The 27,759-nt window shown below is 58.1% G+C and overlaps 7 protein-coding genes across 7 annotated transcripts in view; 2 read left to right on the top strand and 5 right to left on the bottom strand.

Annotated features, from left to right (window-relative positions):
• Positions 1 to 204: 204 nt before the first annotated feature.
• On the top strand, positions 205 to 2,704 carry PTSG_05885 (uncharacterized protein). Its single transcript, XM_004992721.1, has 2 exons — positions 205 to 2,137; positions 2,315 to 2,704. The coding sequence occupies exons 1-2, from the start codon at positions 281 to 283 to the stop codon at positions 2,441 to 2,443; spliced, it is 1,986 nt and encodes a 661-aa protein (XP_004992778.1). The 5' UTR covers positions 205 to 280; the 3' UTR covers positions 2,444 to 2,704.
• A 157-nt stretch (positions 2,705 to 2,861) lies between these two features.
• Positions 2,862 to 4,730, bottom strand: PTSG_05884 (transcription elongation factor B polypeptide 1). Its single transcript, XM_004992720.1, has 6 exons — positions 4,629 to 4,730; positions 4,361 to 4,457; positions 3,877 to 3,925; positions 3,652 to 3,694; positions 3,435 to 3,509; positions 2,862 to 3,156 (listed from the first exon to the last, which is right to left on the bottom strand). The coding sequence occupies exons 1-6, from the start codon at positions 4,659 to 4,661 to the stop codon at positions 3,133 to 3,135; spliced, it is 321 nt and encodes a 106-aa protein (XP_004992777.1). The 5' UTR covers positions 4,662 to 4,730; the 3' UTR covers positions 2,862 to 3,132.
• Positions 4,731 to 4,941: 211 nt separating this feature from the next.
• PTSG_05883 (uncharacterized protein) lies at positions 4,942 to 9,106 on the bottom strand. The gene is made up of 9 exons (XM_004992719.1): positions 8,845 to 9,106; positions 8,224 to 8,582; positions 7,708 to 7,884; positions 7,308 to 7,427; positions 7,058 to 7,146; positions 6,534 to 6,840; positions 6,172 to 6,302; positions 5,862 to 5,940; positions 4,942 to 5,691 (listed from the first exon to the last, which is right to left on the bottom strand). Exons 1-9 carry the CDS (start codon positions 8,867 to 8,869, stop codon positions 5,056 to 5,058), a joined length of 1,923 nt encoding a protein of 640 aa, XP_004992776.1. The 5' UTR covers positions 8,870 to 9,106; the 3' UTR covers positions 4,942 to 5,055.
• A 92-nt stretch (positions 9,107 to 9,198) lies between these two features.
• On the bottom strand, positions 9,199 to 16,673 carry PTSG_05882 (uncharacterized protein). The gene is made up of 6 exons (XM_004992718.1): positions 16,548 to 16,673; positions 15,732 to 16,172; positions 14,542 to 15,446; positions 10,220 to 14,223; positions 9,924 to 9,996; positions 9,199 to 9,649 (listed from the first exon to the last, which is right to left on the bottom strand). Exons 1-6 carry the CDS (start codon positions 16,621 to 16,623, stop codon positions 9,578 to 9,580), a joined length of 5,571 nt encoding a protein of 1,856 aa, XP_004992775.1. The 5' UTR covers positions 16,624 to 16,673; the 3' UTR covers positions 9,199 to 9,577.
• Positions 16,674 to 16,904: 231 nt separating this feature from the next.
• On the bottom strand, positions 16,905 to 17,909 carry PTSG_05881 (uncharacterized protein; the record flags this gene model as incomplete). Its single annotated transcript, XM_004992717.1, has 1 exon — positions 16,905 to 17,909. The coding sequence occupies one exon, from the start codon at positions 17,907 to 17,909 to the stop codon at positions 16,905 to 16,907; it is 1,005 nt and encodes a 334-aa protein (XP_004992774.1).
• Positions 17,910 to 18,014: 105 nt separating this feature from the next.
• On the top strand, positions 18,015 to 25,115 carry PTSG_05880 (uncharacterized protein). Its single transcript, XM_004992716.1, has 15 exons — positions 18,015 to 18,048; positions 18,331 to 18,388; positions 18,541 to 18,653; positions 19,007 to 19,153; positions 19,348 to 19,523; positions 19,764 to 19,810; positions 19,976 to 20,019; positions 20,243 to 20,314; positions 20,479 to 21,192; positions 21,519 to 21,730; positions 21,934 to 22,096; positions 22,220 to 22,318; positions 22,496 to 22,582; positions 22,766 to 22,894; positions 23,212 to 25,115. Exons 1-15 carry the CDS (start codon positions 18,028 to 18,030, stop codon positions 24,916 to 24,918), a joined length of 3,789 nt encoding a protein of 1,262 aa, XP_004992773.1. The 5' UTR covers positions 18,015 to 18,027; the 3' UTR covers positions 24,919 to 25,115.
• Positions 25,116 to 25,186: 71 nt separating this feature from the next.
• The window catches only part of PTSG_05879 (actin), a gene marked incomplete at both ends in the record, with an annotated part of 8,110 nt that continues 5,537 nt past the window's right edge, over positions 25,187 to 27,759 (bottom strand). The window contains 3 exons of the mRNA XM_004992715.1: positions 25,187 to 25,812; positions 26,027 to 26,329; positions 26,694 to 27,708. Coding sequence (XP_004992772.1) covers positions 25,187 to 25,812; positions 26,027 to 26,329; positions 26,694 to 27,708 — 1,944 coding nt within the window. The remainder of the gene's footprint in view (positions 25,813 to 26,026; positions 26,330 to 26,693; positions 27,709 to 27,759) is intronic.

Genomic DNA, 27,759 nt, shown 5'->3' with positions numbered 1-27,759 from the left:
TTTGTTGTTGTTGTTGCTGTCGTTTGCTGCTTGTGTTGGTGTCTCTCTCTCGCTCTCGCTCGCTCTGTGCCAATATAGAAGACAATGGGGACACAGTACTCTTCCATGCATTATGCCAAAAAGCTCGTGGATGAAGATTTGAAGAGATGATTGTGCACACACGTCATCGATGATGGTTTGTGTAAGATATTCAACAATGCTCCAGGCAAGCGTTCCTGTTGTGTAACACCCCTGATCGTTCAACCCCCTCTCTATTACGCACGCAGACGCACTCTCGTTCATGTCACACGCTGCCTTCGCGCAAGTGTCACACCACACCAAACAAGCACCCGCTACCCAACACAAGAAGCGCTACCATCCCAGCCCACCATCACAACCATCAGCCAACCGTCGTCACTGCATGATGCACGAGGAACACCCAACAGAAGACGCTATCATTATCACGGAGCACGTTGAGCGCACCCAGGCTCAACAACCACAAGCAGATGGGTGTGGTGCTCCTGCTCAGAGCGAAGACGCAGGCTCGACAGCAAGCGCAAGCACAGCAAGCAGCAGCCCAAAGCGCGGCACGTTTGTTGCCTATGGCGAGTGGGGGAAAACCAGATGCACGTACCACCGGGCCATTTCAAAAACACACACGCTCACCTTCGACAAGGCCAACGAGACAGACACGGCCCTTGCTGCCTTCGACTACTGTGTGCGGCGGCCACCTGTCTTGGCGCGCATTGCGCAGAGCGAGCCCGGCAACATCACCTGCACCCTGCAGACGTCCCCGGCCGTGCTGACGGTGACAGGTGTCACACGCGAGCAGGCGGCTGCGCTGGCAGAAGAGTACACCAGCGAGCTCATGGAGGCGTACTGCGATGCCGTGGCTTTAGGTCGAGGCTCCCTCGACTTCAACTTCTACATGCACCGCTTCTTTGATGATGAGGAGGAGCACGTTGGCGAGCTCGATGCACACGAGCACTCGGCTTCTTCACGCACCAGCGACAAGGACATCAACTCCAGCACCTGCAGTGAGCACAGCACCGCAAGCGACAGCGACAATGGCAGCAGTGGCAGCGTGGTGAGCAGTGGCGACGAGGTGAGCGATGCAGACAGCGGTGTTCACGGCTCAGCCCACGCACCCGGTAAGAGCAGCGCCAAGCACGCTGAGCACGCCGAGCACGTTGAGCAAGCGACACAAGCAGCTGCTCGAGCAGTCGAGACGCAGGTCATCCCTGTCGACATTGCGGGGATGCAGGGCGAGCTTAAGCTGAAGGACGACGACGAGAACTTTGCACTCGTCGCTGCTGCCATCCACCGCGGCCTGGAACGACTGCAGTTCACGAAGGACACGGCATTTGCGGCTGTGGGCCCGAAGATGCCGCTCAAGCCGTCCGCAGACGCCCCAGCTTTGCTTCAACAGGCCATGTGCGCACAGCTGTTGCGCTTGAGCCAAGAGGTGGGGGAGGGCAGCGAGGATGGCAGAAACGAGGACGACAACAAACACCAGCAGCACCAGCAGCAGCAGCAGCACCAGCAGCAGCAGCACCAGCAGCAACAGCAGTTTGGTCTGAAGAAGGAAGACGACAAGGTAGACGAGGAAGACGCGGCAGGGTGCCACAAGAGTGCGGCGCGTGAGTTCATCATTGCGTCCACCGACCCAGCTGCACTAGAGGCTGCGCGTGAGGCTCTCAACCACGCCCTTGCAAACTTCCGCCTTGATGTGCCAGGTTATGCCGACCTTGCCGGTTCTTGGGACCAGATGCTACACAACTTCACGCATCACGCCGATACGCGACAGAGTATTTTGGATATTCGGGGCATCAAGTTTTACCGCACATGTGCTGTTCCACCTGAGCTGCGGCCTGCGCTTGATAACATTGAGATGGTGTGGCTGCAATCATATCAGCCCCCCACCTTGAAGCAATGGAAGTCCATGGTCAGCCTCCCAAACATCAAGATACTTGACCTCAACTCGCCGCGAAACACAGCAGAGCTGTTTGAGAAGGTGAAGGCGACGGGCGACGAGGAGCTGGTGCGCCGCTTCAAGGAGGTGACGGTCCTGTACAACCACACGGGCCTGAGCCCCGAGGAGGCAAAGCGGCACCGATACCGGCAGCGACTCGCGTCTGCGTTTGACGTTTTCACCATGGTGTGTATGTACGTTCTTGTATGTTCCTGCACAAGCGACTATGCTTGCGCTTCGCACCGCGTGTGTAGCCATTGCGATCTAGCTTTGCACAAGACGCGTACTTCATTCTCACGCACGTGTTCTCTGCTGCTTCCTGCTGGTTGGTGTTTGTTTGCTGTTCCTGGCGCTGCCATGCAGTTCGGGCATGGCCGGGACTGCGAAGCGTGCAAGCAGCGCGAGATGAGCTGGTGGTGCCTGTATGACAATCCCGGCAACTGCGAAGGCGTCGACTTCTATGACCCCGACTACTCGGACGGGCTTGACTGAGATCATGAGATGGTCTGAAGGTCTAGGAGGATGGTGAACATGATGGCAACATGGCTAAGTGATGTGCTCGTGCCTGTGTGGGACACGCAAGGAGTGGGGCTGGCTGTCAAATGTATGATTGGTGGAGTTTGCAACACACGACGTATGTTTGTCCCTCCAAGGCTGCGTGGGTGAGTGTGTTTGGTGTCGTCTGCAGGTGGGCTGCTTTGAGAGTTCGAGTGCCTTGAGATGAATACAAAAAGAACTAGAGAAGAGAACAAGTCACCCATTCGGTGTGTGCAACGCTGCGAAGTTCCATTGCTTGTGCAAGGAGTACTCCGTCATCTTTCTCCACGCCATCAACCGCTTTCGACCTCAAAGGCCTGAAGGCACATGTCCTCATGTCGGCGGAACCACGCTCGCTCAGCTTCAGTAAATATCTAGGTTCATGTGTGTATGTGTGCTCGCTTGCATAGGTCGTCTATCTGCCAAGAGTGGCATAGGATTTCATTGTGAAACGACACAGAAAAGGCAGTGCAGCCAGGCAGCGGCAGCAGACTCACACGAACGCGTCAGTCAGCAAGGACAACACGTCATGAGCACGGGAACTGCTCAAAGGAGCAATACGTAGGCGGGTGGAATTAAGGGAAACACGGAGCAGCACAACAACAAATACGACGTGACATGGAATTGTGTTGTCTGGGTTGCATTTATGCGTCCAGGAAGTTAGCAGCCTGTGGGCAAGTGGTGTGTGAAAACACATGCAGAATGACGGCCTTGGTGAGAATGTGCAGCAAGGTCAAACAGATGTGATGGGGCACATGCACATTAAGTGGCAAACGCCACCACACACAAGCACGCACACACGCACACACACACACGCACACACACACGCACACGCACACGCACACACACATACACACACACACACACACACACACCCGCACGCACACACACACACACATGCCAACACACACATGCCAACACGCACACACACACATACTAGGCGCACCATCAACAGCTCCAGCACAGTCTCCGGCTTGATGTCAAAGTCTGGCAGGTCGCTCTTCGACTTGTCGTAGCGTTTCTGTCAAACATGACCGGTCGAAAAAGGGCATGGACAGGGGTGGTGGATGTCCAGTGGAGCTATGTGTCAGTTGCATTGGGTCAGGTACAACCACAAGCAAGGTAGGAGAACCGGGGACATGTTCATTGAAACTCAACGGCACCTTGTAGTACAGGTAGATGCACACGCGCTCCAGGATGGGGCCTCTGGTAAAAGGCACGAGAGAGGGAGGAGGACCGGGTTGGATGAGGACAGCGCGAAAGGGACAATGGAAAGACACATATCAGGCAGATACAGCAGCAGCAGCAGCACATGTCACGCAAATTGGCGAGCATCAGGGAAGGACGAACAGCACCAGACACAAGAAAAGCGTTAGCACCGTGCCAACCTGATCTCGCGAAGGGCAATCTCGTTCCTTTCATTCTCAACAAAGCGCCCTGGTTCAAGAGAGCAGAAACAGGGTTGGGTGGTGGGGTGTGTGGGAGGCGGTTGTGAAGACTGATTCACGCTCGCCAGACAGGTCGACACACAAGGGTAACAAGGCCAGTACAAATGCGCGACTACACAGATGCACGGAGAAGCACAAACACAAACAAACACACAGACAGACTAGCAGACAACCAAACAGACAGGCAGACAAAAAGACAGACAGATAGACAGAGAGACAGACAGACAGAAAGACAAGCAGACAACCAAACAGACAACCAAACAGACAAGCAGACAAGCAGACAAGCAGACAGACAGACACACACACACACACACAAACACACATACGCACACACACACACACACACAAACACACGCACACACGCAGACGCACAAACACACGCACACACATGTGTACATACACAAATCAAGCAAGCCAGACTGACCTGGTCCTTCGAGCATGCTCTTGATTGTGCCAGAGAGCATGGCGCAGTCGCGCGAGATGATGAACTCCTCCCCATCAGAAGAAATCAGCGACACAAACTGACAAAGAGGCCAAGCCCAAGTAGTGATGAACAAACGCGCAACAATGCGGTGAGTCACAAACGGGACCCAAGATGCCATTTCATGTGCATGTGCATGTGCATGTGCATGTGCATGTGCATGTGCGACGGGGGTATCTCCACGCACAGCGGAAGCGCAAGGAGCACCAACCTGTGCCTGTGTGGCAGCGTCAGGTGAAGACATAGCGCTTGTGGTTGGTGGTTGTTGTCGTCAGCAACGAGTTTGCGGCAGACGACGGCGGTTTAATGCATCTCGACACCACAAAACGCATTTTCGCTGGTGTGTGTGTGTGTGTGTGTGTGTGTGTGTGTGTGTGTGTGTGTGTGTGTGTGTGTGTGTGTGTGTGTGTGTGTGTGTGCGAGTGTGTGTGTGTGTGTGTGTGTGTGTGTGTGTGTGTGCGTTCTCTCTCTCTCTCTCTGTGTTCTCTCAACACACGCACTCTCCTCCTCCCCCCCCACGCGCGCTTTGTTATTGTTTGTGTATTGGCCGTTTTGTTTGAGGGCAGGGTCTATGTAACACAGCGTGTCACGTGCAGCGTCATGCCGCAGCATAAGCACAGGGGATGACACGCACCATCTCAGGCCACCGATGAAGGCATCCATCCTTGCTGCTGCTGCTGCTGATGAGGAGGAGGAGCAAAGTGGCCCGGCGGTGGACGGTAGGCGGGTGTCGCGCCCTGAGGTGGGGGTGGCTGTGACATGGGGGGAGGATAGGGATATTGCTGCTGTTGCTGCTGGGGTGGCAGTTGCGGTGGCGGTTGCTGCTGGGACGATGGCGGGAAGGAAGCGGGCGGCCCTTGTTTGCCCGGCTGATGTGCCTGAAACGGTGGCTGGGGTGGCCGATGCTGCTGTGGCTGTGCTTGACCAGGATGCTGCTGTTGCTGGTGGTGTTGGTGGTGTTGCTGCTGGTGTGCGGTCATCTGCGGCGGCACCGGGGGCCGTGGACCCATGGGCGGTGCACCGTATCCGTCCTGCTGCGACGGCGCCGGCATGCCGGGCTGGTACGGCTGCTGCTGTTGCGGGTGGTGTGGTGCGAGCGCGGTGTGGTGCTGCATGGGGTACCCGCCTCGTCCCTGCTGCGCGTGTGGTGGCAGTGACGGTGGTGGCGCGTGTGCTTGCGATGGGTGCATGGCTACGCCAAGCTGGTGTGGCGGGCGCGTAACGCGGGCCATCCCGGGATCCTGCGCCATCAGCCGCGTCGACAGCGCATTCACCTGCCAACACCCACACGCACACGTGTGAGTGAGTGAGTGTGTGTGTGTGTGTGTGCGTGTGTGTGTGTGTGTGTGAGCGCACAGAGTAGTTGGTGCGACAAAGTGGCAGCAAGGAAAGAAAACGACGGCAGTCCAAGCGACAGGCAGTGCGGCGGCTCTCAGTTGCGCACCAGTGCGTATTTCTCGAGGACTTGGTTGACGCGGGCGAGGCGGCGGTCGTAGTCGTCCACGCGCTCCGTTACGCCCGTGCTGCCAGTGTAGGTTGGTTGAGAGTGGATTGGATTGTTCGGAGGATGAGCACGGTGAGTTTGATTAGTTGGGAGTTGGCACATGCTAGTCAAGGGAGCACAAGGCCACACAGACAGACAGCCAGACAGCCAGACAGACAGACACACACACACACACACACACCACACAGACAGACAGACACCAAAAGCACCAAAACCCACGACAAGGCCTCTGTTTGCCACGGGCGCGTACATTGCTGCGTCGCATTGCTTCTCAAGGTCGTCCATCTCTGCGTCGTGCGTGTGGTCCCCGGGACGCGTGGAGACAACGAGTTCGAGGAAACGGTCAAAGAGGGCGCTGTCAACAGCACTAGTGGCAGCAGTCTGTCGCGGCCGGTGTGGCGTGCGCGCGTGGATGTGAGTGGATGGTGTACACGCACAAAAGCAACACCAACACCCCAGCGGCAAGAATGAGAACCAGAACAACAAGAACGAGAACAACAAACACCCGCACAAACACCAACAACAAGAATAAGAACAAAACAGCTGGGACAGCAAGCCACGCAGCCAATCACTCCATGCGCCACGCACAGCGCACATGCATGCCGCCCTCACCTGCTGCTGTGTGGTGTCTGCGGCAGCTGCCTGGCCCTGATGCTTCTTGCTTGAGCGGGACTGCTTCGACTTCGCCTTCGCCTTCGTCTTCGCTGGGCGCACTTCTTCAACCACATCCACATCCTCCTCCTCCTCCTCCTCGTCAACGTGCTGCTGCTCGTCCTCTTCCTTCTGCACATCAGCGCCGTCGGGCTGTGCGGCCCTCACCTCCGGCACGACCTCGGCGTTGAGGTCAAAGGACACAAACGACGACGGAAAGAACCCTTCGTCGCCCGTGCGCGAGACACCCTGCCACCAGTTGGGGTCGCTGCTCGCGCGATAAGGGAGGGCGTGGGGAGAGGGTGGTGAGGAGACGCGCTGGTATGGTTCTTGATTGGAGCCTTATGGCGTGCGGTGTAAAATACAACGGCTCAAAGACGCACGCACGCACAGGCAGACAGGCAGACAGGCAGACAGACAGACACAGACACAGACACAGACACAGACACAGACACACACACACGCACACGCATAGAGTGACTCACGATTTGTCGGTGACGGTGATGATGTCGCCTGCGTTGAGGGAGAGTTCATTTTCCTCTGAGCCTTCAAAGTCATACAGCACCTTCACCGGCTGCCAAACACGCACATATGCAGCGCAGTGGGATGTGATGTGGAGGTGGTGATGGTAATGGTGAACGAACACACATGAACACATGCAATCACATGACCAAGAATGCAAGCTCTCCACGCGCAAATGCACACACACGCACGCACGCACGCACACACACACACTTGGCCTGTGCGCTGCTTGCGCTGAGTTGGGGCGGGAGCGTAGGATGGCTGCTGCTGCTGCTGTTGTGGCGTTGATGCTGCGTTGAGTGACTCCTTGATGGCGCGCGCAAGGTCGGCCTCCTAAACACACACACACACACACACACACACACACACACACACACACACACACACACACACACACACACACACACACACACACGCACGCACGTTTACATGTTGGCATGCATCCGTGCATGGGGTGAATTGGTGAACTTGAAGGTGCTGCTTGAAGAGAGTCACACCGCGGCCTTCGACTCCGATGTAGCACAGACATACATACATACATACATACATACATACATACAGACAGACAGACACACATGCACGCACGCACACACACACATGCACACACTCGTACGTATTGCATTTCAGCCTCGCGCGTGCGTGCGCCAGTTCCCGCGGATGTGTTTGGGGAGAGAAAGTTTGACGAAGCGGTGGTGGTTGCGGCGGCAGTGGCCGGGACGCTGCTGAACGCGGTTGTGGCGCCAGTACCAGCACTGCTGGACACCAGTCCTTCCCGGCGCAGGTCCTGCACCTGTTTGGGTTTGAGAGGGTGTGTGTGTGTGTGTGATGTTGTTGTCATGAGCCATGATGTGATGTAGTAACATGCGCATTGCCTGTTTCGTCCACTCAGCAAACACCGACAGAGAGACAGAGACAGAGGCAGAGATCAAGACAGAGATAGAAACAGGGAGGCAGACACAGGGAGGCAGACACACACACACATACACACACACACACACACACACAGACACACACGCACACACGCACACACACACACACACACACACGCACAAACTCACATACACACACACACACACACACACACGCAGACAAGTTTCCTTGTCCACATAAACGAGTGGCAACGTCGTACCCAGTCGTTGACGATGCGAAATTGGGCCTGGCTGCCAAAGTCCTTCTGCCATTCAAGTAGGTTGGTGCGCATGTTTTGCTTCACCTTTTCTGGCAGCTGCGACTTGAGCACCTGGCGAATGGTGGCAAAGTTGTCACGGCAGAGGACGGCCTTGCGAAACTCTGGGCCTCCGTTCTCCACAAGCGCATGCAGCAACGTGATGGAGTACGACACTGCAAGCGGGTTGCGCTCCTTCAGCCTGCGCATCATCATGCGCGATGCGTCGCGGCATTCCTCAAACGTTGCGCGCTGCATCTTGTCGGCCAGGTTCATAAACGCCTGCCAGTCCTCCGTCACCTTGCGCTCAGAGGTGGCCTCCACTGCGATAGCCAAGCAGAAAGAGGTGACAATATATTCAATTGGTGATGTGTGTGTGTGTGTGTGTGTGTGTGTGTGTGTGTGTGTGTGTGTGTGTGTGTGTGTGTGTGTGTGTGTGTGTGTGTGTGTGTGTGTGTGGTGCACGCGGGCATGCGGCGGCGTTTGCGACACCGCCGCGTCATGGTCGTTGTACGTGGGTCAGGCAATCGACGACACGACACCACCCTCCACGAAACCACAACCCATGAGCGTGGCGTTACGCACTTATTTCGCGGTCGAATTTCCCCATCTTCGGTGGTGGTCTTCTTTGAATGAGTGTGCTCTTGTTGAAATTGTCTTCTGCGTCTGTGGCTGCTCCACTTCTTCCGTTGCGACGAGCGAGCCGGTGGTCGGTTGGTCGGTGGTCGTGGCAATGATGGACACGCTGGAGATTCTCGCTGCTTGCTTCTTGCTCTTGTTGCTTGCTTGCGGGGTTGGTTGGTTCTGTTTGTGTTTGCTTTTTTTTTTGTTTTCAGTTGTGTACACGAATTGCTTTGTAAATCTTTCGCAAAACGTCCCCAGTGAGTCATCACCACAAGCATGCACTGCTGTTTCGTGTGTCGTTGTCAACTTCATGGCTGCGTTGGATGGATGTATTGGGGCAAGCAGGGCCAGCAAGGCAAGGCAAGCAAGCAAGCAGGCAAAGCAAGTCACATCATCACATCACATTCACAGCACAGAAGACGAACAGAGGAGGGCGAAGGGGATAAGGAGGGGGAAAGAAGGGAAAAGAGCAAGTCAGCAACGCAAAGTCAGCAACAAGTCAACAACACAATGTCAGCAATACAAGGCAGCAAAACGAAAGGCAAAGAGAAAACAAACAGGGAAACAACACCACCATCTCAACCACCACACTATCGCACGGCAATCAGAGCCGTGAAGACAGAGCAGCAAGAGGAAAAACGAGCATATCAAACAACGACAGAGGAAAGCAGGATCAGCGGTGGCTTGGTGTGCCTCAGATGGCGCTGGAGCCAAGCAGGTCGCGAGCGGCGTGCGTGTTGCCGTAGAAGTCGTCTCCACTGGCAACCTGCAGATGGGCAGAAAGGACGACGCGAAGGAACAAGCGAGCGAGCAGAGGGATTCAGACGACAGAATCAGTGGTGTGTAAAGCTTTCGATGGTGGAGCAGGGTCGCACACGCGGTTGCAAATGCACCGGCACTCGCACTCACAGTCCAAAGGGCAACACAAATTCACCCACAAGCACGCTTGTCTACATCAAACACCCACCCACCCACACCCACACGCACACACAGCAAGGGATATGTTCCATGGCGTTCAATTGCATGCTGCACGCGTGTACCTGCGCGATCATATCGGCCTGGTGGCTCTTGAGCGGCAGATGAGGGGCATTGGGGTCCTCCTCCAGCGCTTGGCTGTCATGGGCGTGGTCGTGGTCGTTGCAGATCAACAGCACAAGGTGAGCACGTGGGTCAGCTGTTCACACATGGAGGCGTGCTTGCAACACGTACGTACGCACAAGCTCCTCATGCACATACGTACAAGCACCCCCCCCACACACACACGTACACGTACAACCCCCCCCCCCCCACACACAAGCACAACGCTCCCCTCCCGCCTCTGTAACAGCGTACGCACCCCCTGCGCATGACAGCAGGAACGTCGTCGTATTGGTGGACGACCGGCTGGCGGGCGCCACTGGCCGCCACGAGCGCAACACCAAGCACGGGGCTCGTGGTGGCCGCGTAGTGCTGCACAAGCTCCGGCAGCGACGCAAACGCAGCCCCGCTGTTGTCGCCAACCAGCACAAACTTGCCCTCCTGGCCCTGGGGCCTGATCTTCACCTCAGCCACCTCGGCAGTGCCCGTGCGCACGTGCAGCATGTACCAGCCGGGGGACGTCGGGTAGTCGCGAATGATAAACTCGCCCACGGCGGCACGGTTCAGCAGCTCCATCTCGCAGTCCGCCCGCGACATCTCAGCGCGGTACCAGGGATACAGCTGCGAGCTGAAGCCGTCCACAAACCCGGACACGGGCGCGTGGTGCATGTGGTGGCCGTGGTACAGCGGGTTGTCCATGGTGCTGGGTGTGCTCGCGAAGGACGGGTGGAGCTCCTTGCGCCGCCCGCGCACAAACAGCAGCAGCGCAACCGCGACAACCAGCAGCAGGCCCGCACACACGCCAATGACAACGGGGATGGTGCTGGACGCCGCGGAGTTGCTGCTGCCCTTGCTCTCCAGATCCTCGCCGCCAGGCGCAGTCGGGTCGACGACAATGCTGGGATCAACAGTGGTGTCGGCCGTGCTGGTCGTGGTGCTGGTGCTCGTGGCGGATGTCGTGGCCAGGGACGTGTCAAGCACAATGGGCAGCACAAAGCGCGACGAGTGGGCGCCCGTGCTGTCCGTGACCACAATGACGAGCTCAAACATCTGGTCAAGCTGCGCACCGGTGGTCTCTGGCGTGCGAATCACCGTCACCTCGCCCGTGGTGGAGCCGATGATGAAGATGCCATCGTCGTTGCCAGACTCAATCGCATACGTGACGTCCCCTGCGTTCTCCGGGTCGTAGGCCGACAGGACAACCACGGGCGTGCCCGAGTCTGCGTTGGGGGCGACACCAACAGGCGCGGTCACCTCTGGCGTGTTGAACACGGGCGGCTCCTCAACGTTGCGCACCTCAACCTCAATCGTGGACGACACAGGCGCCGGCACTGCAACACCGCTGCCGCTGCTGCCGCCAGCGGCGACAAACGACGCCCTGACAGTGAACGCATACACGTGGTTGGGCAGGGATTCGTAGTCGAGGAGTGAGCCGTCACGGATGACCAGGCGAGCCGTGTTGGGCTGTCCAGATGGCAGCACATCAAACGCAACATCATCGGCGCTGCGGCGAGCAAGCCCGGTGTCCTCCGTTGGGGCGGACACGGTGAACACAACCGTGAGGTCGTCGCGATCAAAGTTGACGAGGGTGACGTGTGCCACCTCCTGTCCAACTGCCTCGCTCGGGCGCACAACCTCGTCAATCACTGTCGTGTTGATGGCAATGTGCATGGGGCGGTCCGTGACGGCAATCTCCACAGGAAGCGTGGCCGACGCACCGCCGTTGTCTGTCACCGTCACCATGATGGTCTCCGTGGGGCGTGTCTCGTGGTCAAGGTCGCCTGCAACGACAACGGCTGCGCGCTCAACGCCGCCATCAAGCTGGCGCTTGATCGCAAACCGCGCGTTGGCGGCCGTGCTGTCGGCGAGCGCAAACTCAAACTCAACGTCACCCTCGTCCACGTCTGTGGCGGAGAGGAAGCCAACAAACGTGCCCGCCGGTGCGCCCTCAACAATGGTGGCGGGCGACAGCGCAACGGAGGTGGGCGGCTCGTTCACGTTCTCAACAGGCACAACAATCGTCTCGCGGCCAAACAGGCCGTCGTCGGCGGTGGTGGTCGCTGTCACGACGCACTTGTACGCGGGGCCCTCGAGGTCAATCTGCCGCGTCAGCGTCACCTGCGCCGTGCAGATGGTGTGGCCCTGCTCGCTGTTGGCGCAGTCCACGCCACCAGACAGCTCAAACGGGCACTCCTGCGACACCTCAATGGTCATGGGCTGGCTCGGGTCGTCGTCGCGCGCGCGCACCACGCCAATCACCGTGCCTGCAGGCGTGTTCTCCGTGATGGTGGTGGACGGCACGAGCGCAATCTCGCGGGGCGCATCCGGCCGGTCCTCCACCGTGATGGTGAACGCCTGCTCTGGCGACGTCAGCGGCGGGAAGCCCGTGTCGGTTGCAATCACGCGGATGGTGTGCGTGGGCGTGCTCTCAAAGTCAAGCGGCTTGACCAGGATGAGCGCGGGCCCGGACACGGCAAACGTGCCGTCTGCGTCGTCTGTGAGCGTGAGGATGTGCAGGTCTGATGCGTCTGGGTCCGTCACCTTGAACAGGCCAACAACAGAGTCGGACGGCGTGTCCTCGGGGATGGCGGTGAGCGGCGTGGTGAGCTCGCTGGCGTCCTTGCCGTGCTCCACCTGCACCAGCGCAATGGCCGTCGGCGCGTCGTTCTGGTTCACGATGCGCACCGTAATCACCTCCTCCACAACGAGCCCGCCCTGGTCCGCGGAGCGGATGAGCAGGGGCACGTCCTTGTTGTCGCCAGAAAAGTCAAACTCGACCGCCGTCACGAGCGCGTCGCCCTGGATGGCAAACAGGTCTGTGCCGTTGAGCAGCGCGTATGTGAACGTGTTGTCCCGGTCGGGGTCGACGGTGCTGAGCGTGCCCACCGTGGTGCCCAGGGCGGCGTCCTCGTGCACGAAGATCTGCGACAGCCGCACAAACGTGGGCTGCTCGTTGACGTTGGTCACGGTGACAGTGGCGGTGGCGGTGGCGCGCGCACCGGCGCCGTCCGTGGCCACGACCTCAAACACGTACTCGCCGCGGTCCTCGTGGTTGAGCGGCCCGGTTGTGGACACCTCGCCCGTGGTCGGGTTGACCGCAAACAGGGCGGCGTCGCTGGCGAAGCGGAAGCCCGTGAGGCTGAACGACACCTCGCTGTAACGCGCGTCCACGGCATCGCGCACCAGCACGCTGTCCGGGTCGGTTGCCGACACGCGGAAGAGGAACTGCGGGGCCGCGTTCTCCGGCAGCGCAGCCGTGTACGCGTCCTGATCCATGGCCGGGTTCTCGTTGACGTTGAGCACGTCGACAGACACGCGCACCTCGTGCACGAGGCCCGACGAGCGGCCCGTGGCGGCGACCGTGAGCGCGTAGCTGGGGGTGGCCTCATAGTCGACGTTGTCAAACAAGATGAGCGCAAACGCACCGTTGCCGCGGTCCAGCACGCTGAACACGTCGCTGGCGCCGTCGTTCTCGCCGTCACTGCTCAGCACAACGTCGTACTCCTCCTCGGCAAAGGTATTGCCGACGGTGAAGGCAGCCACCTCCTCGCCGCGCTGCGTGCCCTCGGAGACGGTGATGTAGCTGTCGAGGCCGCGGATCTCGGGCGCGCACTGGGCGTCCTCAAAGGCGGGGGTGTATGCGGTCTGGGACACCTGTGGCTGGCAGCGCATGCAGGGGTTGTCGGCGGGCGCCTGGCCTTCAAGCACGCACTGGTTGTCGATGACGCAGGCGTTGGGCTTGATGGTGCACTCACCGTCGCGGGTGCACTGCTTGCAGCGGCCGTCATAGAAGATGAAGGGGCGGGCAGTGCTGTACTCGCCGCTCTCACGCGAGATACGCACGGGCAGCACGCGCTCCTGCGCGCCGGTGATGTTCACGCGCGGGATGGCGCACTGCATCTGGGCGGAGGCGATGAAGCGGCCGGGGGTCTCCTCGCCGTCCACGAGGCAGTTGAGGCCGGGCCCGGGCAGCAGCTGCTCCGACGACACGGTGATGACGGTGGGGCAGGCCGTGTTGATGTCGCAGCTGAAGGGGAACAGGCCGTTGTTGGCGGGCACGACGGTGATGTTGGTGCTGCAGTCGGCGCCACTCCAGCCGTCGTTGCAGATGCACGTGCCGTTGTTGCAGACGCCGTTGAAGCTGCAGTCGCCGGGGCACAGGCGCTCCACCACTGCGCGCTGCAGCTGTCCGGGCACGAGGTTGCCGGCCTCGTCCTGGTCAAAGAGCGTGATGTTTGTCGACGCAAGGAACTCGCAGTCCTCCTGCGGTGCGGTGCCATGGTATAGGGGTGGGGAGGGGGGCAGGTGTGGTGGTTATCATGATGATGATGATGATGATGATGATGATGATGATGATGATGATGATGATGATGATGATGAGGATGATGATGATCGTGGTGCAAACAAGCAAACCAAGCAGCCGAAAAACAATAAAAAAGAAGAAAAAAAAAAAACAACAAAAAAACAAACAAACAAACCAACCAACCAACACACACACACACAACCAAACAAACAACAACCCCACGCACAACCCCACCCTCACAGTCAGACAGCGACACGAACCCAGGCAGCAGCGCATACCTTCATGGAGTCGATGGCACCGAGAATGAGGTCCTCGTCCTGCTGCGTGACCAGGTCCTCGATGCAGTTGTCAATGTACTGCTGGATATCCACGCCAACCTCTGCGCACACGTCCGCCGCAAGCGACCCCGTGATGGCGCTCTCGCACAGGTTCTCGTACCGCGCAACCTGCTCGTCACCGAGGAAGATGGAGCCGACCTCCTGCGGGTCAAACTCGTATGCGGCGCGCGGGTCGTCGTCGCCAATGTCAAGAGTCTTCAGAAGTTCTGTCAGGTCCTCAATGTCTGGGGAGCGCAGGACGGGCCGCTGCACGGGGCGTGGCGGCGCCTCGCAAAACGCCACATCGGGCTCTGGGCGGCTGTATGGCGTGCAGGCGCCGGCCTTGCGCGTGCGGAAGAAGTCGCGAGAAGACGGGATGACGAGGCCGTTGCCGTTGATGGGGTCGTTGCTGCGGTCGTTGTCGTACGAGCCGCACAGCCCGCGGGTGCGGGGCTCCGTGTTGGCGGCGTTGGCGCGGTCAACGTACCCAAAGTCAAACCCTGGAGCGGTGCCGTAGACATCAAGCCAGCGCGTGGAGGAGAAGCGCGGGGCGCGGCGGCAGCCAGACCAACCGCACGACGTCATGCCCTGGAACACAACACGCACGCGCACAACCACGCGCACTTGTGCAGCGGAGCGGGCGGAGGAGATGATGTAGTTGTTGGTGCCGGACTCCTGGCGCACGGAGAGGCGCTGCGACGGCGGGTTGTTGAAGTCGCTGTACATGACGAGGCCGTTGCCAGAGCACTGGTCGAGCACAACCAGGTCGCAGCCCTCGCGCACGCCAACGGCGCAGTTGCGGCCGTTGGTGACGCGTGTCTGCACCTCCCAGTCGCGCATGGGCGCTCCCCAGAGGAGGTACGTGCCTGGATGAGGTGAGAGAGAGAGAGAGAGAGAGAGAGAGAGAGAGAGAGAGAGAGAGAGAGAGAGAGAGAGAGAGAGAGAGAGAGTGTGTGTGTGTGTGTGTGTGTGTGTATGAGTGTGTGTGCATGAGTGAGTGTGTGAGTGCGTGGGCGTGAGTGCGTGATTGCATGTTTGTGAGTGCGTGAGATGTGTATGTAAAGTGGCAAAAGCGCGAAGATGTTCGTATTCCATCAACACACAGAGACAGACACACACAAATACAGTCACACACACACACATACACACACCGCTGCTGGTGAAGGTGCTGCGGCGGCCATCCCAGCTGATCTGGTTTGGGTCTGTGGTGGACGAGCACTGGGCAGGCTGGTACGACTGCGTCTTGATGACAATGTCGTCGGCGTCAAAGTTGGCGTAATACTCGGAGTTGGACTGCAGGGGCTCCGTGATGAGGGTGAACGTCTTCTCGCCATCGTCGACGAAATCCTCCACACCAGAGACGGTGATCTGCTTGGTGACGTCCCACTCGTCGGCGTGCCACTGCAGGTAACACGCGGACAGGGCAATCTCGTCCGGGCGGGCGTTGGTGATGAGCAGGAGCACGCGGCAGTCGTCAAAGACGGAGCGGCAGATGATCGGCTCCGTCAGGGAGAAGGACAGCGTCACGTCCTCGCCCTCGTCGATGATCTTGGACACGGGCGTCACGATGAGCCGCGGCTCGGGCACGGGCGCTGTCCGCAGGACAAGTGGGCGTGGACAGTTGTGTTGGCGGGAGAAGGGGGAAGAGGGGACACGTGCAACATGCGGCGTGAGAATACGGGCATGATGCATAGGCAGCGAGGACAGCAATGATGGAGGTCGGAGTGACATTTGATCAGCGTTCCAACAACTTGACCACCATGGCCCAAAACGCTGACCACCACGCCGTATGCACACGTCACATCACGCCACGTTTTGAGTGCACCACAAACAAACAAACAAACACAACAACAGCAACAAAAGTACGCAGTCTCACGCAGATCAAACGCCAACATTTGCAGCACTCACACACTCACACACAAACGCATACACTCATACACCACTTGTGTCACATCTCCAGTACCCACCAGCGCTGACGCATGTCAACAGCAAGAAGAAGCCAGCCACAACGGTGGCGGCGCACACGCCTCCTGGTGCGCGCATCGTTTGTTGTCTTGTGGCGGAGAGCAACAACAAACAAGCAGCAACAAAAATGCAGGTGTTGTTTTCCCAGGCGCGAAAGTCATTGTAAAATTTCAACAAACTTTCTAATGCGATAATGCGACATCTTAAAATGTAGTCCAATATGAAGAGCGAGCGACAACAACCGACCGAGCAAGAGCGCTCTCGCTCACACACACGCGCACACAGACACACAGACACACAGACACACATGCTCACAGACACACAGACACACAGACACACACACACACACATCGCCCCTCTCATTCCTCATCCCCATCGCCTGCATCGTCTGCATCATCGTCTGCGTCGTCGTGGTCTGTGTCCATGGTGAAGCTGCCAATGTCGAGCGGTGGCGGGCGCGCCTCGCCGCTGCGGATGCGTTGCAGGAACATCTCCTGCGCCTTCTTGAAGTTGTCTGCAAAAGTGGCTGACGCAGCCTCCTGCTGTTTCGATCGGTCTGCGATGGCAGTCGTGTCAATCTCCGGGTCCCCCTTGAACGCGCTCTTCCACCACATGACAATGCCGCTCAGGTCCTTCTTCACCAGGTCCACCTGCAACAGGCGCAGCCCCTCGCCCTCCCATGCTGACGACTGCTTGTTCTGCTGCTCCTGTGGTTTCTGCTGCTGTTGCCCCTCTTTGCTGCGCTGCAGCTTGACGGTGGCGAGGCTCCAATCGAGGTCCTCTGGCTCATCCAAGGGTGCAATGGGCCCAAACAGTGTGCCTTTGTACGCCCATCCATCAGCGCTGGCGTCAAACTCGCCCGTGTCCGAGTCCACATGCACCGTCACGTCCTTGGCGCGGGTGCTCTTGTTCTCCAGGACAAACGAGATGCGCACCGTGTTGCTCGTTTGGGACCAGAAGTAGGCCGGCGTTTCTGCGCCGTTTCGGGTCAGCGTGTCCAGCGTCACGTCCACCACCACATCCCGCCGTTCGCCCAAGCTCTTCACCTCGCCGCCAGTTCCGCTGCTGCTGCCAGCTTGTGATGTGCTCATAGCCCCGCCGTTGCTGGTGAGAGTCTTGGGTGCGGCGATGGCCTTCTGCCCAGTGGCTCCAGTCCCTGACATGGCGCGGCCGCCTGACGTTGATGACGGCGCTGAAGAAGAAGACGAAGACGACGAGTGGACGGTGACGTTCCTGCCGGGGATGGTCACGGACCCAGAAGGCCCAACACGGTACACGGAGGGTTGCGTCCGTGTTGTTGTGCCTTCTTCCTCTTCCTCATCACTGCTCACCTCCAGCTTATCCCACTTGCTGTAGTCCACCATGGTCGTGTGTGTGTGTGTGTGTGTGTGCTGATTTGTGGGGTGTGTGCATTGGCGTTGAACGTTCGTCGAATAATGGAAAAGTTGTCCTATATTTTTCTACAACCGCTACGAACCAACGATGCACCCACCAACAAGAACAGTGAGTCTTTTTGTCTGTGGGCAGTGAGAGTGTGTGTGTGTGTGTGTGTGTGTGTGTGTGTGTGTGTGTGTGTGTGTGTGTGTGTGTGTGTGTGTGTGTGTGTGTGTGTGTGTGTGTGTGTGTGTGCCTGTGTGCCTGTGTGTGTGTGTGCGCGCGTGTGTGTGTGTCCACAGCATGCTCGATTTCTCTCAAGAGCACTGCCTGATCACCGTCATGTCTATGGCCGACTCACCGCTTCATTTCTTGTCCTTGTCACACCTTGCTTGGCTGTTGTGCGCCCAGGTCTTCCTGCTGCACCACGGTCCGGCCGGCTGTGCCACAGCATCGACTCACACCATCGGTATGCCGTGCGCCAGTTTGGGTTGTCCGCGTGGTCAAACAAGGGCATTCACAACGTACCACAGGTCGCTGCCCAGTTAGCATCGCTTTTTTGTTTTGTTGCTGTCTTCACTGTGTTGTCTTCTCATCCGCTCTTCGTCGACAACACGACAGATGTGGGCAGCGATGTCGATGCTTTGAAGCTGGAACAGTCCATTTGGAGCAACTGCATCGAAACTGTGCTCGAGTACTCCCGCATCTCCAGCGACCTTGACCATCCTGCCAGGGTGAGCTCCTACATGCGTACTGTTGTGCGTGAATATGTGCGAGTGTGTGAATGAGTGACCGACTGAGAGAGAGAGAGTGTGTGTGTGTGTGTGAGTGGGCACTCTTGTTTGTGTGTGTGTGTGTGTGAGTGGGCACTCTTGTTTATGTGTGTGTGTGTGTGTGGGTGGGCACTCTTGTGTGTGTGTGTGTGTGTGTGTGTGTGTGTGTGCGTGCGTGTGTGTGTGTGTGTGTGTGTGTGTGCATGTGTGGCGCGGGTCTGCGTAATGTTGTTTTGTGTGCGTATTTGTTTCGGATGGCCAGACCCCGATCCCTCAAAGGCATACTCACCCCTTTCCAATGGCTGTGCACAAAGCCCGCTGCCATCCTGTGCGGCTCCTTGAACCAGGCATTGGGTGGTTTGGAGGGCAGTTCACACGCCGCGCTCAAGGACCACCTGCGCAAAGTGTCGCCTCCCACGCCCTCAACCCCACACAGGCACAACCACGAGCAGTTTCTCAAGGTATGATAGAACCTCTGCTTTGCCATTGGGCACAAAGAAAGCCCTCCCCCCTCCTGTTCGTCTTTGGCACTTGAGCACCATCCGCAATCCACCCTCTACCCCTCGATGGTTGTTGATTTCACGTGTTTACATCCTCATCCATGTGCGCTGTGACATAAGTCGCTCACATATGCACACGCCATTGCCCTTTGCAGTCCGCGTTATCCCGCATTGTGTCCAATGTGACGTCGACATCAGTCACAGCAGCACGCGATGAACAGCAAAGGCATCACTGCCGCGTTGTGTATCTCATTCCCAGCACCCAGTCGCCATCATCCATCAGCCGCATTACCAACAACGTCGGCAGCGTCGTTCGCACATGCCACCTCAAGTACGGCCGTGCGTGTGTGCGTGTGTACACGTGTGCGTGTGTGCTTGTGAATGACGTACAGTGTGCGTGTGTGCGTGTGTGCGTGTGAATGACATACAGTGTGCGTGTGTGCGTGTGTGCGTGTGAATGACGTACAGTGGGTGCGTGTGTGCGTGTGAATGACGTACCGTGGGTGCTAACATGGTGCACCTGACCCCTTTTATCTCTTCCTCCTCCTCGCTCAACTTTGTTTGCTCACAGGGCCAAAGCCATCTTCTTCGACATTGTTGTCGCCGTTGTCTATGCCGGTGAGAGTCGATCATCTTGATAGTTGCGACATGTCATACACACTCGCACACTTGTTTGTGTTCTTTCATCAATCTCCTCCTCCTTGACATTCTGTGATCGGCTTTCACATCATGCGCCTCGTGCCTTGCCCCACCATGCACCATCAACGGCTGGTCGCTGCCCAGGCCATCCCGAGTTGTCACCGCTTCCTCGGCGCATCCACCACGAGGTCCCGTGGTTGATTGATTGTTCTGGATTGACGAGTTTTGTGTCTGCAAGGCACATTTTACTTTACCCTTTGGTTCCTTCTTCTAGTCATCACGACCACAAGCGCCACGACAACGACCACGAACGCCACCACCATCACCAATAACCACCACTTCACACCCCATCTCTCACACGTCTTCTCATCTTCCCTCCCTCCTCCCATGACCCCTTTGTGGTTTGCACAGATGCACGACGCGTACTCCTACTGCCAGCTGCATGTGGATGCAGCCAGCACCATGCCATGGTGTCACGCAATGGTGCGTCGTATGTGTTCGTATGTGTTCGTGCACATGCGTACACGTGCATGGCCGTGTGTTGACATGTCTGTACGCCTGTTGTTCTTTGCTTGCGTGCACACTTCATCCCCACTCACCCACGCACGCATAACTTGCGCTGGTGCTGCATATCCGCCCTCATCCAGGTGCAATACCACCTCAACCTCCGTGAGCTGGTCATCTCCCCATCGAAACCACCACCATCATCGTCATCATCGCCATCATCATCACGACCAGAGCCCATTGCGCGGCTGCTGTGTGCTGGTGGCAACAGTTCTCTCCTGCACCGGCCGTTCTTCCAGCACGCGCGCGCCAAGAGCAACGGCGTTGCTGCTGACATGCAGCGCAACGGAAGCACTGATAACGATGGCTGCAGTGGTCACGGTGGTTATGGACGTGGCGATGATGCAAATGTGATCACAGGCAGATCGCAGGACAAGACGCATGTGAGCAGTGGAGTTCGGGTGAAGGCGGAGGAGACAGAGGATGAGATGCCGGGTGAACAGAGCAGGCAAAAGGGAACAGCAGCAACAGCAACAGCAACAGCAGCAACAGCAGCAACGACAACGCGTGCAGGTGAAGCTGATGGTGATGATGCTGGCGATGATGACGAGCAGCCCGCTAAGCGAGCAAAAGTGCAAACACACATCGAGTCACCAGCAGCAACGGTGGCGGTGCATGCGTCCGTTGCCACTGACGCCGATGATGAGAGCAATTCCATGGCCGGCGACGATGAAGACGACTTGTGTCCAACGCTCCATCTTGTTCTGTCGGCATCTGCCGCCAAATTCAAACCGTCGGCAGTGCTGCCCTGTCTCCGCGTCCTGCCATGCACTCCCATGCACCCCAGCAGCGAAACGGTGCGCGCGCGTGTGTGTATCTCTGTGTCTGTGTGTGCATGTGTCTACTGCATGTGTGTTGTGTGAGTGAGTGTGTGCGTGTGTGTTCTCTGGGCTGTAGATCATGGCTGGCGTGAGTGACATGCCTCGATAGTTCCTCGCACAACTGCTCGTACCCTCGCCATTACGTCTTCATGCATCCTTCACACACACACACACACACACACACACACACACACACACACACACACACACACACACACACACACACACACACACACACACACACACACACACACACACACACACACACACACACGCCCACCCAACAACCGTGTGCCTGCCAGGCGTCTGCGCTGGTTACGGACGTGTACGCGAACCACGCCGTCTACCTGGAACGATCATCATTATCCATATCATCAGCATCGTCGTCGTCGTCGTCGTCGTCGTCGTCGTCGTCGTCGTTGCATTTGTCAGCAGCAGCGGTCAACGGCGGTGATGACGAGAGCAGCAGCGATGTGCGCCCGTCCACGCCGCCGTGCGCCCTCTGCAGTTTCAAGTACGTGGCAGTGAAGGGGGTGGTCGTGAGCGCACGCATGTGAAGCTGTCATTGGCGTTTTGCGGTGAAGTCAATCTGCTTCGACTTACATACACACACACACACACACACACACACACACACACACACACACACACACACACACACACACACACACACACACACACACACACACACACGCAACATGTGTGCACGTACGGCAGGGCTGAAGGGCGCTTGTACTTTTGCGAGCTGTTGACACGGGAGCGCCCCGCCAACACACCAGCGGCTGTATCATCATCGACCCCGCCAGTCCCACCTCTCAACACCGCAGCGTTCTGTGATGTCGTGGACAGGGCTACAGTGTCCCTCACCAAGACAGCCCAGGTATAGTATAGTGTGTGTGTATGTGTGTGGATGTGTTTGTGTGTGTGTGTAACTGCGTCAATGTGATGGCTCTGCATTGCTTTCATTCTGATCTCATGTCGCGTCTCCGCTTCATGACAACAGGGGGCCGGTGCGTTGGGTCGCGCTGCGTCTGTTCTCGATCACCGCACACGCTTCTTCCCGCTCATGCAAGCCAGCACCGCTCTCTTCAACCCGCAGCACGTGCGTGTCTCCGTCCTTCTATGTTCATGCATCTGCATGCGTGTTTGTGCATATGTGTGTGCATGTACGTTGACTGAACCCAGACTTCATTCCAGCGTGCCATCATGGCTGACCCGAACACACCACCAATGGCCAATTGCTCACCAATGCCCATGTCATGACACCGTCAACGTCTAGGCCGCTGCCGCTGGTCTCCTCTCGCCCGTCACCTCGGCCGCCTTTGCTCTCTCCATCCGAGAACGCGACATGAACGCTGCCACACAGGTGCCGCTCGTGTCATAACATTCTTTCCGTCCCCACGCACACACACACACACGCACTCAGTCTCTCTCTTTCTCTCTCTTCCTTTCTCTGTGCGTGTATGTGCTATGAACTGTGACCTATTTGCCCGACGCACTCGCCTGGAGACCGTCTTACCACCTCTCCCATTCCCTTCCCCACCATCAGGCCTTGGACGCGTTTGTTGCGACGCTGCCGACGGCGCCGCCCGCAGAGAAGCAGAGCATGTTGGCGTGTGCACTGGAGCTGCGGAATCTCACCACTGCCATGGCCCCAGCATCCAAGAACCACAAGAAGGTGCTCGTGCCTCTGCACGTATTCATGCGCATACACGAGGGCACATGGTTTTGTGTGTGTGTGTGTATGTGTGTGTGTGTGCGTGTGCTTGTGCTTGTGGATATGTGTGATGATCGCATGCGTCCACGAAGCCCCTCCGCTTGCAATAGGGCACGTATGCATATGACGACCAATTGTGCACACGTGCAAGGCGTTCATAGCGTTTGTATGTTGTGTTCCTCTTTCCAGTTCTTGCAAGCACTCACACACACACTCACACACTCACACACTCACACACATACACTTACGCGTTTCATTGTCTTTTGGCTCCAAACCAGCTTGCATCGAGCGTGCGGACCAAGCTCAAGCCCCATCTCGCGGAAGCACTGTCATCATCAGTGGTACCACGACCACCACCACCATTGGGAGCAGCAGGGCCGCCGCCAGCGATAGCGACAGCGACCGTCACGCCTGGTGCATCGGCCCTGGCGAGTCAGGTTGTCTCGGCCACGTCCTCGCCACGACCCGTGCCAACAGGCATGCAGGGGCTCGAGACGCCAGAGCACGTGTTGGAGGAGGTGCCGCTTGCACCGCCAAACCAAGCGCAAGCACCGGCCGCAACACGCGTGGCAGCAGCAGCGGCGGCGGCGGTGGTGCCAGACACGGAGCGCTCTGCCAGCGAACAGCAAGGCCGCCAGGGTGAAGTGGTCGTGGCGAAGGAAAAGGGCACAGAAGCAGGCCGTGACAAGCAGGCACAGCCACGCGCCCAGCGAAAGGCAGAAGCCACTCGAACATCTGCGACAAAACCCGACAGATCACAGCAGCCTCTACAGCAACAAACGCCAACAGCTGCCCCTGCAGCCAGCGCCGAACCAGCCAAGGCCACCCCTCAAAAGCAGCAGCAGGCGTCGAAGGAGCGTGAGAGCCCTGCCCCTGTTCGCCGTCGTGGCCGGGGGCGGACCAGTGGGCGCGCGTCATCGCAGGCATCGGCACACGCGTCGCCGTCATCATCACGCAACAGCACGCCCGTGCCCGGCGCTACTGCTGGTGGCGGCACCAAGCGGCGCAAGCCCAAGACGAGCAAGCGATCGAAGAAGACCAAGGAATCGCCCTCACCCGTCCAGCAGCAGCAACAGCAGCCGGCCCAGGCCCCACAAGCAACATCGCCGCAGCAACCGCAGCAGCAGCCGCAAACTCAGCAGCAACAGCAGCAGCGTGCAACGAGTGTTGCATCACCATCGCCGTCATCGTTTGGGTTTGTCGGCCTACCACCACCCTCGATCATGCCTGATGGAAGCCCTGCCCCTTATCCCGCAGCCATGATGCAAGGCAGTGGTGGCCTGCCCATTTCGGCTGCGCAGCTGTCGCAGCTGATGGCTGTGAACCCACAGGTTGCACAGCTCCTGCATCAGCAGCAGCTGCTTCACCTGCATCAGCAGCAGCAGCAGCAACAAGCGGACGAGAAGCAGCAGCAGCAACAACAACTGCAGCAACAACAACTGCAGCACCAGCAACAGCAACTGTTGCAGCAGCTACACGAGGCACAGCTTGCACAGCAAGCGGAGTTCTTGAAGCAACAACAACAACAGCACCAGCACCAGCAGCACCAGCCACAAATGATGCCTGGCATGTACATACCATATGGGATGGGGAGCGTTCTTCCCGCGTCCTCCACGACTGGCGTCAGCACCTCTGGTGGGCGGTTGCCGCAAACGACCATCCCTGGCAGCGGCATTGCTCCGCCCATATTCAGCCCGCAGCTTGGGCTGCAGCCGAGTCAGCTGATGCAGGCCAGTGCCCAGGGCATGCTGCAACCCATGCTGTACCAGCAGCAGCTGTTTCAACAGCAGCAGCAACAACAGCAGCAGCATTTTGTTCCGTCGTCAAGCATGCCTGGTGGCGTCAGTGTGGCGTCTATACCGCCCTCACTCACCCCTGCGCAGGTCCAAATGCTCCAGCAGTACCAACAACAGCAACAACAACAGCAGCAGCAACAACAACAGCAGCAGCAACAGCAGCAGCAGCAGCAGCGGCCCTCTCAGTGAGGAACTGCGAAGATGGGGCGTGGCGACACGGTGCATGTGCGTGTGTCTGCATGTGCTGCTAATGATGTCATTTGCTTTCCCGCTCTTTGTTTGTTGTGCACTTGCATGGTGTGTGTTCTTTACTGTAGCGCTGTAACTGGCGAGCAACAAACTAGTGCAACACAAGATAACAAACGCGCGTTGTTAGCAACAAGCACTCATACGCTCCCAGACAAGACAAAAAACTGAAGGGGGGCGGTGGTGCTGATAACATTCCCTGCACGCAAACTCAATTCACTGTGCTCTCGCGCAGCCTGTCAATCTTGCGGACAGCAACACATGCAAATGACACATCGCGCATGCCAAGGTTCGCCAGCTGCTGCGGTGTGAGTGACAGCAGCTGCTTGCCATCGAGCTGGTGTCGCTTTGTAAATGGCACGAGCAAGCCCAGCCCATTTCCTTGCAGCCACTTGCACACGTCGCTGTTCGTCCACAACGCCACACCGCCCTTGTCGCTCTGCGGTTGTGCTTGTGCTGTTGCTGTTGCTGTTAACTGCGACGACGGTGGCGGTGGCTTTTCCACTGTCGAGGCTGTTGGGGCGACCTCTGCATCGATATCTGGATGCGCTTTCTGCTTTTCCTGCGGCTCCTGTCTCTCCTTCCCCTTGTCGCCATCCAGTGATGTATCAACACCCACTGCCTCCGCTGCAATACGAGCGCCAGTGGTATCGTCAGCACGCGCCGTCGGCTGCGCCAGCGCCAGGCCCTGGTCTGTGTCTGCGGAGAGGTTGAGGACCTCGTGCATGAGGTCCTCCTCCACAGCCTGTAAGTGCTGCAGCTGCTGCCGCACCTCCTCCAGCGCGCTCTGCGTTGTCTTCAGCCGCAGGTTCACGGGCTCCGACGACGTGATGTGGGCTGTGAAGGGGGAAGGGTGAAGACCGAAGGGGGGGGGGCACGAATGAGACACCGAAGAGATACACGCACTCGCACAGCATAATTGTGCGTAGAACGTGACAGAGGCAAACCAACAGACGCACAGACAGACAGACAGACAGACAGACAGACAGACAGACAGACAGACAGACATAGACACAGACACAGACAGACACACACACACACACAGACACACCTCTGCCGTTGATGTTGACGAGGTCCATGTTAAAGAGCGCGGGCTGTTCGAGCAGCGACGAAAACACAGAGGAGGACACGCGACGCCGCAGTCGTGGGGATGTGTGCGGGGAGCGCTTGGGAAGCAGCAGCAGCCGTGCCATCCCACCTCGGTGGTCGTCGTTAAGCGCCTGCTCAAAGTCGTTGCGGGAGATGAGGTGTTGGCTCATCGTGTCGACCTGAGAAGCGACGATGCCGCCACCAAACCACGGCAGGAGCTGGTGGTCCTCCGTGCGAACAATATCAACATGCGACGCAACGCCTGCTCCAGGATTGAGAGGAGTGTGGCGGAATGTGTGCGTGTGTGCGCGTGTTGTTAGGGGAAGGGAGAAGGTTGAGCACAGAGCGAACGGGCAGCGTGTGAGCGAAAGGCGGTGTAACATCCAACCAACAACCAACACACACACACGATCAAACAATCAAACAACCACCACCAGCAGCAGCAGCAGCAGCACCAACAACAACAACAACAACAACAACAACAACAACAACAACAACAACAACAACAACAACAACAACAACAACAACAACAACAACAACAACAACAACAAACAACGACAACAACAAACAACGACAACAACAACAGCAACAAAAACAAAAACAGCAGCAGCAGCAGCAGTAGTATTTACCGAGGCACTGCAGCTCCATGAACAGGCGCCGCTTAAAGTTCTGCGCGTGTGTCGTGCCGCCGCTCAGGACAATGTTGGCTGCCAGCTCCTCCTGAAACTGTGCTGGTGCGCGATCAAGGCAACGCTTGACAATGGCCGGGAGCGCAGCGGCGTCGTCGCTTTGGAACAGCGGTTCATAGCATCGGAACCGCTCAGCGCCCAGGGCAAGCGTGCTGCCGTTGGGGAGGGTGTACGTCTCCTCCAGCGCTGCGCTCTGGCCGCACGACTGCAGGTCGCCCTGGTAGTCGACAGAGACAAAACAGCACTGCTGCTTGATGTCGTCCACAATCACGCGTGTCTTGTAGCTGACAATGTTGGCTGCCAGCTCCTCCTGAAACTGTGCTGGTGCGCGATCAAGGCAACGCTTGACAATGGCCGGGAGCGCAGCGGCGTCGTCGCTTTGGAACAGCGGTTCATAGCATCGGAACCGCTCAGCGCCCAGGGCAAGCGTGCTGCCGTTGGGGAGGGTGTACGTCTCCTCCAGCGCTGCGCTCTGGCCGCACGACTGCAGGTCGCCCTGGTAGTCGACAGAGACAAAACAGCACTGCTGCTTGATGTCGTCCACAATCACGCGTGTCTTGTAGCTGTCAAATGGCTCCTCTGTGCATTCCTCAAACACCTGCGCCTGGTACCGCAGCTCATCCTCCAGCACCGTCGTTACATATCCGCCAGCGCGCGTGCTTGTCTCTGCCGCGTACAGCAGCGGCTCTGGTAGACTCGCAGCCCCCTCGCTGCTGCGGACAACAGGCACCACCTGTGTGTACGTTTCGCCCACGTGCACAACCAGCGCGCAGCGGCGCTCAGAGCCGAGCGAGGAGAGGAATGCCTGGTCTGCAAAGGTCACGCCGACGACGTTGGTGGCGGCGAGGCTGAACAGCAGATCAGCAAACATGTACCGCGACGCCAGCACGCTGGAGATGCTGCCAACAACGTGGTCCAGAACAAGGAACGAGCAGTGGGAGTTGCTTGGCACAAGCTGAGGAGTGTGTGTGTGTGTGTGTGTGTGTGTGTGTGTGTGTGTGTGTGT

This window comes from Salpingoeca rosetta, assembly GCF_000188695.1.
Source record: "Salpingoeca rosetta unplaced genomic scaffold supercont1.15, whole genome shotgun sequence".
Taxonomy (NCBI): domain Eukaryota; class Choanoflagellata; order Craspedida; family Salpingoecidae; genus Salpingoeca; species Salpingoeca rosetta.
This window is presented reverse-complemented; position numbering and strand designations above follow the sequence as displayed.

Coding starts and splice junctions, on each gene's coding strand:
- PTSG_05880 (XM_004992716.1), top strand. CDS start 18,028: ATGCACCCACCAACAAGAACA. Junction 18,654..19,006: donor ACCTTGACCATCCTGCCAGG/GTGAGCTCCTAC, acceptor CTGTGCACAAAG/CCCGCTGCCATCCTGTGCGG. Junction 20,020..20,242: donor CTCGGCGCATCCACCACGAG/GTCCCGTGGTTG, acceptor TGGTTTGCACAG/ATGCACGACGCGTACTCCTA.
- PTSG_05882 (XM_004992718.1), bottom strand. CDS start 16,623: ATGCGCGCACCAGGAGGCGTGTGCGCCGCCACCGTTGTGGCTGGCTTC. Junction 16,173..16,547: donor GTTGACATGCGTCAGCGCTG/GTGGGTACTGGA, acceptor TCCTGCGGACAG/CGCCCGTGCCCGAGCCGCGG. Junction 14,224..14,541: donor GTGCCATCGACTCCATGAAG/GTATGCGCTGCT, acceptor ACCGCACCGCAG/GAGGACTGCGAGTTCCTTGC.
- PTSG_05885 (XM_004992721.1), top strand. CDS start 281: ATGTCACACGCTGCCTTCGCGCAAGTGTCACACCACACCAAACAAGCA. Junction 2,138..2,314: donor CGTTTGACGTTTTCACCATG/GTGTGTATGTAC, acceptor GCTGCCATGCAG/TTCGGGCATGGCCGGGACTG.
- PTSG_05883 (XM_004992719.1), bottom strand. CDS start 8,869: ATGGGGAAATTCGACCGCGAAATAA. Junction 7,885..8,223: donor TTCGCATCGTCAACGACTGG/GTACGACGTTGC, acceptor AAACCCAAACAG/GTGCAGGACCTGCGCCGGGA. Junction 7,147..7,307: donor GCAAGCAGCGCACAGGCCAA/GTGTGTGTGTGT, acceptor CGTGTTTGGCAG/CCGGTGAAGGTGCTGTATGA.
- PTSG_05884 (XM_004992720.1), bottom strand. CDS start 4,661: ATGTCTTCACCTGACGCTGCCACACAGGCACAG. Junction 3,695..3,876: donor ATTGCCCTTCGCGAGATCAG/GTTGGCACGGTG, acceptor GCCTTTTACCAG/AGGCCCCATCCTGGAGCGCG. Junction 3,157..3,434: donor CTGTGCTGGAGCTGTTGATG/GTGCGCCTAGTA, acceptor ACTTGCCCACAG/GCTGCTAACTTCCTGGACGC.